This window comes from Fistularia commersonii, chromosome 35 (assembly GCF_037954325.1).
Source record: "Fistularia commersonii isolate RoL2024-O1a breed Wild chromosome 35, RoL_Fcom_v1.0, whole genome shotgun sequence".
Classification (NCBI taxonomy): Eukaryota; Metazoa; Chordata; class Actinopteri; order Syngnathiformes; family Fistulariidae; genus Fistularia; species Fistularia commersonii.
In genome coordinates this window covers 3,541,432-3,554,385 of record NC_141318.1, presented here as the reverse complement: position 1 = coordinate 3,554,385, position 12,954 = coordinate 3,541,432, and the positions used below count along the sequence as shown (strand labels likewise).

The following is a 12,954-nucleotide window of genomic DNA, read 5'->3' as shown; positions in this document are numbered from 1 at the left end:
AACACGACAAGGCGAAACGACTGCTAGCTTGTGGTTCGACACCTTGCTGATACTTTTGCTTCTGTGGGAGGGGCGGGGAGGGTTCCAACGGGACGATCGGCTCCATCCAGAAGATAAAGTGCTACGTACAAAACAAAACAAAAACTCTGGATGCATTAAATGATGCGAAAACAAAACTTTGGCAGCGTCGATAAGTTGAGTTACAGTTTGAGTGAAGCTTTTTTTTTTCCTATTGGTTTTCGATACCGAGCTTATTGACGTGAGAAAATCCCGAAAACACCGAACATGCCACAAACTAACACGGATGACATAAGGATTAAAAAAAAAAGTGCGTTTCCATGGAGACGATAAACAAGGGGGGAGTCATAGCTTCATCGCGGGCGAGTTAATCTAGCCCCCCATTTTTACGGAGAGGGAGCCCAGTTCGTACCCTGAAGAAGATCCTTACAGGTCTGTGTGAGAGAGAGTGTGTGTGTGTGCGCATCTACAGTGTTGGCCTTTACGTCTTTGAGTACCTGCATTGCGTATAGTGTGTGTGTGTGTGTGTGTGAATGCAAAGTTGGGTTTCTCATAAGGCCACGGGTAACCATGGTAGCCCAAAAAAAACATCTCATGTACACACAAAAAAAATGCTGAACCGCTGTCCTCAGGCGAGCACGCTCCTGTGCTTCTGTCGCTGATGTCACCTGACCTCCAGGGTCACATGACTTCAGAAGTCTTGATTTCATTGGGAGGCGGGGGCCCGATGTGGGAAAGCTCCGCGTGCCCGCGGCGGCCTGCACCTTGGGGCGGCGAGAGGGAGGCGGGGCCGGGAGAGGCGACGTCCTCGGGGATCCCCTCGCGTGGGGGTTCAGAAAGGGGGGGGGGGGTCGCCTGGAGACAAAACCGGCTGCCCCGAACCCCCCCCTCCCTGTCGTAACCCCACCCTTCCTCCCCTCTCTACCATTCATACCTGTTTTTACCCCTCCCTCCAGGTGTGTGTGTGTGTTCGGGGGTCCCTCAGGGCTTGGCGTGCCCGGGCCTGTCCAAGTTGGGGTGCACTTTGTTCTTGAGGGGAGGGGGCTTGCGTTTCCGCTTGTGCGTGGGGATGGTGGTGGTGTGAGCCGGGTGGTTGAAGAGGCTGGAGGCGGGCGGGGGCTCCCTCTCCGAGGGCGGGTCCCAGAGGGCGGGCGGCAGGGGGGGTCTGGGTGTTTGCGAGTGGAGGAGGGGCGACACGGGGGGAAAGGGATGGTCCGGGGCGGGCGGAGAGGAGGGCGCGGGCGTCGCAGCGCAGCTCGCTCCGGAGTTTAGAAATGCCGCGCTCGAGGTCTTTTTAACGGCGTTTCCGCCGTCTTTGTGCACGTCGGCCTTCTTGGCCTTCTTGCTCGCCTTGTGCTTTTCCTTGCCGCTCCTCCGCTCCCCCCTCCCTCCTCGCCCTCGCCGCCGCCTCCGCCGCCTGTGCTGCCGCTCCAGCTTGCTCTCCATATGGCACAGGTCCTCGGTCGCTATGGTGACGCGGTCCAGCTGCTGCAGCAGGGCGTCCAGGGTGGGCAGCAGCCTCCTCAGCGACGCCTCGGTCTCCGCCCGCTCCCTCCAGCCGGCTCCGCCCGCCGGCGCCCCGGGCCCCGGCCCCAGACCCAGACCCAGACCCAGACCCAGACCCAGACCCGGCCCCAGGCCCAGCCCTCCCCCCGGGGCCTCGGTCAGGCTGCAGGGGCTGGAGGAGGCCGGGCACCACGAGGCCTCGGAGCCGGCGTCCACGCTGTCCGGGGTGGGCGGGGAGTCGGGGCGGTCCAGCGGGGGGAGGCACAGGGATTTGCAGTCGCTGGTGGAGGAGGAGCGAGACGGCGGAAGCTCCATGCCTTCGAAACGCACCTTGTGACGAAACTGCAGGGGAAGAAAAGAAACGGTCATGTGATTGCGGAGCGGACGAAGCCGTGGCCGCTGCCTCCGGCGGGCGTCACCTCCTTGGCTCTGCTGAGGCCCATCCACATCTTGAGCCGGCGCAGGAAGAGCTCCACCATCTCGTGGTCCTGCAGGTCCACGGCGGGCCGGTACAGCTCGGCGCGGCCGCGCCGGTAGTTCCGCAGCAGGATGGACGTCACCAGCCACAGCAGCGCCAGCCGCAGGACGGCGAAGCCGGCTTGGAACGCCAGCGCCACCCCGCCGTGGGTGCGGCCGGGCTCCCAGGTGAGCGGGCCGCGGCCGGCGGCGCCCAGCAGAGACAGGCAGGCGGCGCTCACGCTGCCGTAGCCCTCGTACGCCGAGTGGAAGAGCTGAGGGGAGAAAGAGACGCCGGTCAGACGCCGACGCTTTCGAAACGGAAACTCTGGACTTTTATTTTTGATCCAATACTGAAATAGTTGATTTATTGTCATTCTCTCTTTTTTTGTTAAATGTGTCTCCTCATCAAAGGTGGGCTCGGCGCTCAAAAATCCTTTGAAATATTGCTCTGAAATCAGTGAAAAATACCTACAAAAAAAGCTGTTAAAAAGGACTGTAAAAATCAGTTCTAAAACTCTCAAAAATGTGTAAAAAATCCCTTTAAAACAGAAATATATTGCCTAAAAAGTTATTTTTGAGATGAGATGAGAACAACTTTATTTATCCCGAAGGAAATTGTTGTGCCAGAGTTTTCAAGCAAAAACATAATAGTAATAGTAGGAGGGAGAATAAGAAATACAATAAAATATAAAGTGTCATGGTTAAGGCTATCAAGTGTTTTAAGGTCTTAAGTACAAAGACAAAAAAAAGGTAAAATATAAAATATATTTATACCTTTCAAAAAAAGGTATAAAAAAATGACACTATAATAGTGAAAGAATTCTTAAATATTTAATTCACTCATGCCACGATCTATAAAAATTAATTATCTGAAAAATGCCCCCTTGAAAAACCTACTAAAAATCACTGGAAAAAAATCCCTGAAAATCCGTTTGAAAATTCCCTCAAAAAATCAAAAACTACCCATAAAGTGGAAAAACACCAGAGGAAAAAAATTCAAAAATTGATTTTGAAATTCACTCAAAAATTTGTAAAAAGTTACCTTTCAAATCTATTAAAAAACACCTGAAAAACAGGCATGAAGAATCTGAAAAATATTTAAAATTTCCTTGAAATCTGTGCAAGAAAATCAGAATCTGTTGAAAATTATGTTACAACCAGTGCAAAGTCCCTAAAAATGTATTTGAAAATGTCCTCACAAATTTGAAACCTTTTTGAATCGATTAAAATCACCTTTCAATCAATAAAATAAACAGTGAAATATCACTAAAAATCTGTTATAAAACCAAAAATTAAAAATTGAAAATTACACAACAAATATCCCGAAAAATCTGTTTTAGTCCTCTAAACATTGGTAAAAATAACCGTAAGGTCAATTGAAAATCACATTCAAATGTGTGGAAAAAATCTGTAAACATCTGCTCAAATATTTTTATTCTGTTAAAATTACCTTGAAATCTGTTAAAAATCCCTAAAAAATTACCCTAACACAAAAGGAAAAATGGCAAAAGAAAAACAAATCGATTTTATAATTAACTTAGAAATCAGTAAAAATGACCTTTAAAATCTGCTAAAACCACCTTTAAATCTATAAGAAAAATCTGTTCAAGATCATCTTAAAATCAGGAAAAATAATATCCTCAACATGTGGAAATCTATTAAAAGAAAAAAAACAAAAAAACAGTGGAAAGTCCCCAGAAATCGAATTTAGCATCCCTGTAAAAATTTGTAAAAATGTTTTTCAAATCAGTTAAAAAAAAAAAAAATTGCTAAAACATACCCCCCAAATGTATTCAAATTTAATGACTTATTTTAACCATTTAAAAAAAAATCCCAGGGATCATTAAAAATGGACCTTCAAACCAACAGGGGAAATAAATCTACCTCCCCGATCAGCAGCACACCTTTCACCTTTCTAAAGTCACGGAAAAATTAAATCCATTCAATATTGAACCAGTGAGAAACATGATCCACCATCAAACTGAAGACCCACTTTCTCGCTATTGTTATGTGTGTGTGTGTGTGTGTGTGTGAGAGATACTGACCAGGTGTCCTGAAAGCGAGAAGCTGATCAGCAGCAGCAGCGCCGCCAGCGCGACGCCCAGCAGCTCCAGGACGGAGCGGCGCAGCGCTCGGCCAAACACGGCCCACTCTCTGAGGAACCGCAGCTGGTGGGACGCCTGCGGGGCCCGACAGCAGATTAGATTACAACCTCGGACCGGATTAGAGGCCCAAATTCCAGAACTCTCAGATTCTTCTCTTTAAATCATAGGGGAACTGAAACCATGACATGAAAAATAGCAATTCGTATTTTTATCCTTCACTTGCATTGACACGGGCCGCTGTCAATCAATGGTCAAATAGTTTAGGGATTTGGGGAGTTTAACCCGGACGCTGCATTTAGAGACATCCGAGTGTTTGTTTATTTAAATCTTTTGTAAACAAACATGGCGAATGGACCCAAAGATGAGGTTTAATTTACACCCGGAGCAGCTAATCCAGGCCGGATCAGAAGGAGAGGCACACGGGGGAGCAGCATCAAATTATGAACATCAAAAAATAAAATTAAATATATAAATATAAATTTAAAACAATTCAAAAAAATTATATACATATACATTTAAAATAAATCAATAAATTAAAAATAAATAAATTAATTGATTAATCAAAAATCAAAAATGTATATATATATATATTACTGTACAGAACTGGGCAAATTCTGTATTTCTCGGCATTACAATGTACCCGCACTTCCCGTGGGAATTATGTTTCAAAACCCCATGTGAAAAGTGAATTTCTGTGAAATACAGATGTGATAATTTTGATTGTATTTACAGATATATTAACCCTAAACTCTATATTAACCATCAACACGAGGAACAAACAGAACAACAAGCCAGTATTGTTCCGTATGAGATCTCCAGTGGGAACAATGTCCGGAGCGAGAGTTTGCAACGCTGGGTATCTTTGTTTAGCAAGGGAGATCTTGTATTTTATTTATTTCATAAAATTAATTTTAGTTTAATTTTACTATATTTTTTACTATTTTTTTTTCTTCCTAGACTACAATATGGCTATTTCATCACCAAAAAAAAAAAACAAAAAAAAAACTGATAAATGGCGGGAACCGAATGCCAAAGCAGCTACCAGAGGTGGTGCCACTCGAAGGCCGGGTGTAAGATGAGGACGCGTCTGCCAGGATCTTTTTGGCTGTTTTTATATCTAGGGTTCCTCTGGTCTTGATCGATCGTAAACAGCGGGAGGCTCTGCTCACCTTCAGCACCAAGATGAAGAGCAGCAGGGCCGACATGACGGTGTACATCTGGCTCTGCCTGGCCAGCGGGTAGAAGTCGGTGAAGGCGTGTCGCGGGCTGCGCAGGTACGACGCCCACTGTCGCTTGGCCACCACGCAGCGGCTCAGATGCAGCGCCAGCGTGGAGGCCGCCAGGGCCAGTTTGCAGACGCCCAGGAGCCTCCAGGCCGACAGCAGGTACGGGTAGCCCTCCCGGAGGAGGCCCAGGACGCCGCGCACCAGGAAGTACAGCAGCAGAGCGAGGAGGACGAGCTGCGGGGAACGAGGGCAGGAGTTCGTCTTCGGGGATTTTCGAGAGCTCCCCGCCGAATGATCACGCGTGTGCGAGCCATACCATGAGCAGCAGCTGGAGGTCCAGGCCCGTGATCGGCCACAGGGTGATGACCTGCAGGTCCAGGCCGGACTGAGCGCGCTCAGAAACAGGGAAGTTGAATCGGAAGGAGAAGACGGCCAGGAGGTTGGTGTTGATGTTGTAAAGCGAGAAGTCCACGGACACAGAACGGGTCCTGCAAGCGCGCACACACACACACACACACACACACACACACACACACACACACACACACACACACACACACAAACGTCAGTCATCAAGCGTGGATATTTTCTGTCTTGTGGAATCAACCTGAGCCCCAACAGGATTAAATATTGATTTATTTATGCATTTATGTATGTATTCCTCATCGGATCTAGCCCACACGCCACCTTCACCGGAAAATATATGTCATTCCCTTTTTTTTTCACTCATTTTTTTCATATTTTGTCATTTCAGGAAGATCTATGACAGACCTCCGTGAGTGTGTGTGTGTGTGTTGCGTGTGTGTTTTAATGATTGCAACCTGCACGGAAAAGGGAAAAAAGGATCCCGCATTACAGCCGAGACGGCTGGTTTGTGTTTTAATTCCACTCACAGTCAAATAGTTTGCACTTGAAGCCGAATTCGTTTTGGAACATGACCCCGCGAGTGAGGTGAGCGAGGTTGAAGAGAGAAGACAGACACTTATTCCGACTATTTTACGGCCCTTGCTAATAAAATCGGATCATTTGCTATTATTTGACTGCTTGTTATTCTAATATATTTCTTATTTCTACCTGTAATCCAGCCAGTGCAGCTGCTGCAGGTGCCGCAAGGAGGATGATGCTCCGTCCAGGCTTCTGTTCAGCTGCAGGACCAGATCCCCGTCGGTGGCGTTCGGCTCCGTCCGACCCAAACCGTCGTGAGCGGAGGGCAGGTGGAGGCGGGCGTCTCGGACCTGTCGGATTCGGAGCGTGCCCAGGAGCACGCTTCCCGTGTCCCGCAGGAGGGCGGAATCGTCCAGGAGGCGCGGTAACAAGGAGTCGTTCAGCCACACCAGGATGTCGCCTCGGCTGCAGGGGAACACACACAAAAATGTCTTCACGGGATCGAGGTGCGTTCAGGGGCTCGCGGGAAAACAGAGAGAAATTCCGCCGCAGTTTGGAAATGAGCAGCTGGTTTCCAGCTCCAAACCGGAAAAATGGATAATCATAATTTCGATGACTTTGGCACACAATGTGTGTGTGTGTGTGTGTGTGTGTGTGTGTGTGTGTGTGCCTACCTGCTGATGTTGCGGTACTCGGGCGTGTGCAGCACGCGCTGCAGCTGATTTCGCAGCCGCAGGCTGTGTGTGTCTTTGGCCGAGTCGGAATAGTTGAGGAGCAAAACCACCAGCAGGAAGAACATGTAGACCAGGAAGTTCTGAAACAGGAACGCCAGGAATTCGTTCGTTCGTCCGTTCATTTTTGGATTGAGGAGAGAGCCCAGGCCTACCTTCAGCATGGTGTGCAGCATGTGGACCTTGCGGGCCTGGTGCCGGGCCTGGGACAGAGCGAAACCCTGGGGGGGCCTGACTCTGGGGACCCGCTGGACCACCCTCTCCACCCTGGGGAACTCCACCAGGACGTCCTGGTCCTCGGGGCGCAGGCGGCGAACGCACAGGGCGTAGTAGAAGGCCTCGCACAACACCTGCGGGGCCAAAGGGGTCAGACCCAGAGGACGACGTGCTGAAAAAACTAGTCATTTCTGATGTGGCCCAGGGTGTTTCCTGGATAATGCTGTGGAGCACAGCAATTCTGATTTGGTACCCGTCCGCAAAGAAAATCTTTCTGGGTACAAATGATACTTTTCTCGTTGGAGTCATTGATAAATGACTGTTTTCGCCTTACTGTCGCACTTAACTCTGTCGCACCATTTCACACACCAGCTACTACAAGCCAGCACTTGAACAAAAATGAGGCAGAAAGAAAAGTCGCTGGAGTTTTTTCGAGCAAACGATGAGACCGCAGGAGTGTCGCAGACTGCCGGCGAATCGTTGTATTCAGATTAAATACTGCGAACTGACAAAAGTTTTTATTCTTTGAACCCCGGCGCCTCTAACCGGTCCTGGAAAACAAAAAAGGTCGGGGTAGACAGCGTATTTCCTGGCTGGTGATGTGACAGTGAATTTCCCGGGCACTGATATGGAACACTGTATTTCCTGGGTACTGATTTGACATGAAATAAGGAGGACCTGACCTGCACAGCTAACACTGCTGACACACCAGAGGCTGCATTTCCTAAGGATACTTAGGAGGAAAAACTTCTCCAAGAAGCTGCTAATGTCCTTTTCTTGCTGCATTGAGGAGTCTCTCCTGAACCGAGGAGTCTCTCCGCCAGCTAGACGGCAGCAGAAAGGAAGGCACTGCAGGGGACCATAAACACCACCCCAAAATATTATCTGTCATCCTGTCCCATCACTTGAGGACATCTTTACTACACGCAGCCTCGGGGGTTTGTCCCACCTCGAAATTTCGTTGCACACTATGTAACGACAATAAAAGTCTTGAATCCTGGACACTGATGTGGTACAGTATGTTTCCTATGTAATTATGTGACCGATAACAAGGTGTGTTCCTTGGGTGCTGATGTGGAACGATGTATATCCTGGTTACAAGAATGGTAAAGTGTATTTCCCAAATACTGATACAGTAATGCTCAGTGAATTCCCAGGATGTGGCAGAGTATATATCCAGGAAACCACCGTTATCAAGCGTCCTTCTGGGATGCTAACATGGTGAACCATACCTTCAGCGGTTCCAGCAGCAGGCAGGAGCACAGGAAGCTGGCGAAGCAGGAGACGAGCCACATGGTGGCCACGCTCTGACTGAAGCCGTGGCCGGCCCACATGGAAACGCCGCTGGCCAGGGCGATCCCCGCCCAGCTGCCCCACAGGGCGGCGCGGCCGCACCACGGCGGGAACCGTCTGGGACGACACACATCCGTCACCACTGGGAAGGAGAAAGGGGGGCGTCAATGGAGCAGCTAAGGTGTGAAAATACACACTAGACATGTATTTTGAATGATAACATTTTTGCAGACAAAATCAAAACAGAGAAAAGGTCTACCGTTTAACAGATATGACACACACACACACACACACACACACACACACACACACACACACACACACACACACACACACACACACACACACCTGTGTTAGAGGTGAATGCTGTTTTCGGGGGGTCTCTTCTGGCTGGTTCCAGGGGGAGAGGCTCGTTCAACTTCTGGAGGAGAATAACTTCGGTCTTATCGCCAAAAATGCTTGACCTGATGCACAAACACACACACACACACACACACACACGCAGGGGTGAAACGCTGAATAACGTCGAAGATAATGGGACCAGTGATCTGCATATGGTTTGGATGGGGAACCTACAGGTCGGCCATCTCGCTTTCGTCCGCCTGAGGGAAGAAGTTCTGCCCGTCGGTCAGGATGTGCTTGATGAGGTCCTCGTCTGCGAGGAAGAAACACTTCAGTCAACACTTTGCCCCGCAGGATTCTTGCAGAGGGTTTCGTTAAGCTTCCACGTCAACAAAGACTATAGATCCAAGAGTCCAGAAATGGAAATGTGACCTGTTTTTGGACGGACAAGGGAGAACCTGGGGAGAAGACGGAAATGCTAATTCTAATCTAATTTAGTGTCCGTGGGTTCGAACGATGCCTCCTGAGCTGCCAAACACCTTGACTTAGGAGTTCTATGAGTTCGTGACTCACTTTCTTTGTACGTCAATTTAAATGTACACACAATAGAATACAATTCAAAGAAATACACTGGTTTTATTCAGTGTATTTTTACCTTGAAGATTGGACAAAGATGCCGTCGGCTTCCTTGTTATACACTGAATGCGACAATTATTTTTAAATGTAACTTTCACACTTTGCGACACCTTATAGCTAATCTTCTTTTATCAAGGGAGTGAATGCCATTCCGCTTTTTGAAACCATTAAATTGTCCCTGACCGGCTATGAATGACTCCTCTGACGCCTCATCCGTTGACGTTCCCGCCGTCTGTTGTACAAAAATCCCCGTAAACGTCTCCTGCCTTACACAGATGATGCTCTCCGTCACCGACAAGAACTTCTCAGGACGAGTCCACAACATGCACACCTCGCTTGTGTTTTTCCATGATTTCCAGCGCGCTGCCTGGCGGCGGGTTTATAAACGACACTCCGCCGACACCAATTATTGCACCGGGTGATAAAAATCTCGGAAAACTGTGAGCTGATGTCGAGTTCCACTGTACCTTGCGTACCTGAAGAGGTGAAGTATTTGTTGCACTGTCCGGGGCCGTCGTCCTCGTCGGGGTTAAAGGTCATGTCCACGCCGAGGTGCCTGCTGCCCTGGCCTCTCTTCAGCCTGGGCAGCCCCGCTCCGTGACCTCCGCCCCCCGGCGCCGACACGTGTCCCGCCAGCTCCGGCCAATCCCTGTCGTCCGTCTCCTCTTCGGCCATGGCCCAGCTCTCCACGCTGACACACACACACACACACACACACACATCACACACTTCTTTTTAATTCTTTATCTTTTCCTGAAGATAACTGAATTTCGTGAGTCTCACCTTTTGGTCGACGGAGTGGGCAAGTCCACGTTGGTTTCCTCGGAGTTTGTCTGAAGGAACAGAGGTGGGAAGGGAACATAAAGCCAGGGAGGAAAATAAAGTTTTGCAGTAATAATGACAGTGATGACCATGTTATTAGTGCTAACGTCACATGTCAGATTGTACCTCGCCGTTGAAAAACAGGAAAGAACTTCCGGCCATGGAGTTGTCCAGGAAGTCGTCAATCTCCACAGACTCCTGGTCCACTTGTGGCGGCACCTGCTCCACGGAGACGCACTGGTGTTCCAACACACACACACGTTAAGCAGCATGCCCACGCAACGAGAGTAGGTATTTAGATCCAGGCGTGTGTGTGTGTGTGTGTGTGTGTGTGTGTGTGTGTGTGTTACCTTGCTGCGGCTCATCCTGAAGAGCGTGAAGACGAGCAGGTAGAGCGGGTAGACCACCAGACACGTGACCAGGCCCGCCGCTATCGTCTCCCCGTTCAGCGAGGACAGCCTGGACACGGCCCGCTGGCTGCAGCCCCGGGAAGAAAAACGTGTCAGCGTGACTTTCCAGCCTCGCCAAAGGTGCCCCCCACACACACACACTTCCCTAACCTGTGTCTCGTGTCCACCACGATGCTGTGCCACAGCGCGTTGGCCAACAGGAAGAACTGCAGCAGCACGGCGCAGCAGGTGGCCCTCTGCAGGCGGTTGAAGGGGCTGCGGGGAGGCTTCTCCCACAGCGAAAGCCACAGGTGGCTCTCGCAGAGCGCCCTCTGCAGCTCGTACCGCAGCAGGCGGGGGAACTGCCGGAGTACGGCCTCCTCTGACGGGCGGCGGCGGGAGATACAGGGTCAGTCTGCCCGTCGGGGCGCTTCGACGCGCATAGTTCGGGCCCGTTTCCTTACCCGACGCCTCCACCTCCATCTCCACCCGCCCGTCGGTTCTCTCGTTGTCCACCGACAGCCACTCCTCCACCAGGAAGTAGTAGCTACTTCCTGTCTGCAAGTCTTTCACCAGAATATACTGCAGCATCCATGTTGGGGACAAACCTAAAGAGAGAGATGGGGCGTCAGTCCAGTTTACTTCAAATCCCGAAGGAGTTTTCTTTCTGCTCCGAAAGTTCTCGCGTCTGTGCGACCTTACCCTTGTTGTCGTGCCAGACCCGTATCTTCCAGACGTTGCCCAGGCTGGTATCCGTGGCGATGTGGAAGATGTCCAGGGCGTTGCGGGTGAAGGCCCCCCGGCTGTCCAGGTGGCGGTGTCCGCTGCGGCCCTCACGCCCGTACAAACTGATCCCCACGTGAGCTGTGGTGCCTGGAGAGTCCCGGGTATTAGATCCACCCGACTTAGCTTGAAATGCCGATATACAGTAAAACCTTGACTTGGGAGTTAACCGTCTTCTCTGACCGAAAAATGCACTATAAATAACAAATAATGTGTAAAAAAATAAAAGAGAATGAAAAGAGATGACCGAGTTCGTAACTCAATTTACCCGTGTGTCAAATTAAATTCCCCATTTCTAATGAATTGAAATGCTACTAATCTGTTACAAATATTCTAAAATAGAATAATATTATTTTTAAATCAGAAATTTTTTTTTTTATAAATCACAAATGATGTATAAAAATAGCAAATGACAGAATAGAATTTAAAGAAATAAATTGGTTTCATTAAGTGTATTTTTAACTTGCTGGTGGCTTAATTTACTGGCTACACACTCAATGCTACAATTATTGCTAAATGTAACTTGCACACTTTGCTACACTTTCTGGCTAATCTTCTCTTATCGACGTAGTGTATTCGGGACATCTTTTTAAAATCATCATGTTGACTGGCTTTTAATGACGCCTCCGACACCTCATCCCTTGACGTTCCTGCCGTCTGCGGCACCAAATCCCTGTAAATATGTCGCGTCTTCTCGCAGATGATGGTCTCGGTTACAGAATCTCAAACCCGTCTCTTCACGCACATCACGCTACTGTTTTCAATAATTTTCACTTGGCGACTGACTGGCAGGGACGCATCCGACTGAGTCACACGCCGATCCCGGCACTCCTGACTCAGATGGCTCGGAAAAGTCGCAAGTTGATGCACTCGTAAGTCAAGGAAACGCTAGCCATAATGTTCTGCTAGCCGTGAAAGTGTCTCACCTGCTCCCCGGGTCCAGCCCGTCTTCACCTGAACCTCATACTTGAAGAGTCCGTCCCGGCCGCAGAGCGGCACCACGCCGGCCCGACGTAGATCCAGCTGGTCCAGCTTGTGCAAGATGGCGGCGGCGACGACGTAGCAGAGCAGGCCCATCACGCACACCAGCAGCACCACCAGGCTCGGCGCGGCCGACCGCTCCTGGGAGAGACGGGCGAGAGCTCCCCTTCAGCGTGCTGTTCCTGCGTTGCTAACAGCGAACGTTCACCGGGCGTCGCACCGACCGGGAGCTTGAAGGTGACCGCGTTGGTCGGGACGAAGAGGCCGGCGGCGAAGGCGGTGAGGTGCCTTGTGCGGCAAACGGCCCGGCTGGCGTTGGTCTCCGGCAAGGGGACCATGCCGTCCGTTCGCCACTGCTTGTCGCTCTCGCTGAAGTACTGGCACAGGGATGCGAAGAGCCCCACCTCCAGCTGGACGCCCAGCGGCCTGGAGGCGGGGCTGCAGGACGTCGTCACGTTGATGAAGTAGTCCAGCGTAGTGTCGTACACCCTGTGAGACGGAGGCCATGAACTCACAAAGCACGGCGCCAGCGCGCATTCTGTTGCACGGGAGGTGGAAGAGC

General features: G+C 50.1%; 1 protein-coding gene across 1 annotated transcript in view; it reads right to left on the bottom strand.

The window, feature by feature from the left end:
• Positions 1-53: 53 nt before the first annotated feature.
• The window catches only part of pkd1a (polycystic kidney disease 1a), a 49,491-nt gene continuing 36,590 nt past the window's right edge, over positions 54-12,954 (bottom strand). Inside the window, exons 35-54 of the mRNA XM_086142892.1 lie at positions 12,617-12,881; positions 12,338-12,533; positions 11,331-11,501; positions 11,093-11,236; positions 10,800-11,010; positions 10,590-10,716; positions 10,366-10,476; positions 10,201-10,250; positions 9,894-10,108; positions 9,016-9,094; positions 8,788-8,903; positions 8,379-8,581; positions 7,086-7,280; positions 6,874-7,013; positions 6,389-6,664; positions 5,631-5,802; positions 5,258-5,548; positions 4,029-4,163; positions 1,944-2,255; positions 54-1,866 (exon numbers count right to left, since the gene is read on the bottom strand). Of these exons, the coding sequence (XP_085999018.1) occupies positions 1,000-1,866; positions 1,944-2,255; positions 4,029-4,163; positions 5,258-5,548; positions 5,631-5,802; positions 6,389-6,664; positions 6,874-7,013; positions 7,086-7,280; positions 8,379-8,581; positions 8,788-8,903; positions 9,016-9,094; positions 9,894-10,108; positions 10,201-10,250; positions 10,366-10,476; positions 10,590-10,716; positions 10,800-11,010; positions 11,093-11,236; positions 11,331-11,501; positions 12,338-12,533; positions 12,617-12,881 (4,276 nt within the window). The 3' untranslated portion in view covers positions 54-999. The remainder of the gene's footprint in view (positions 1,867-1,943; positions 2,256-4,028; positions 4,164-5,257; positions 5,549-5,630; positions 5,803-6,388; positions 6,665-6,873; positions 7,014-7,085; positions 7,281-8,378; positions 8,582-8,787; positions 8,904-9,015; positions 9,095-9,893; positions 10,109-10,200; positions 10,251-10,365; positions 10,477-10,589; positions 10,717-10,799; positions 11,011-11,092; positions 11,237-11,330; positions 11,502-12,337; positions 12,534-12,616; positions 12,882-12,954) is intronic.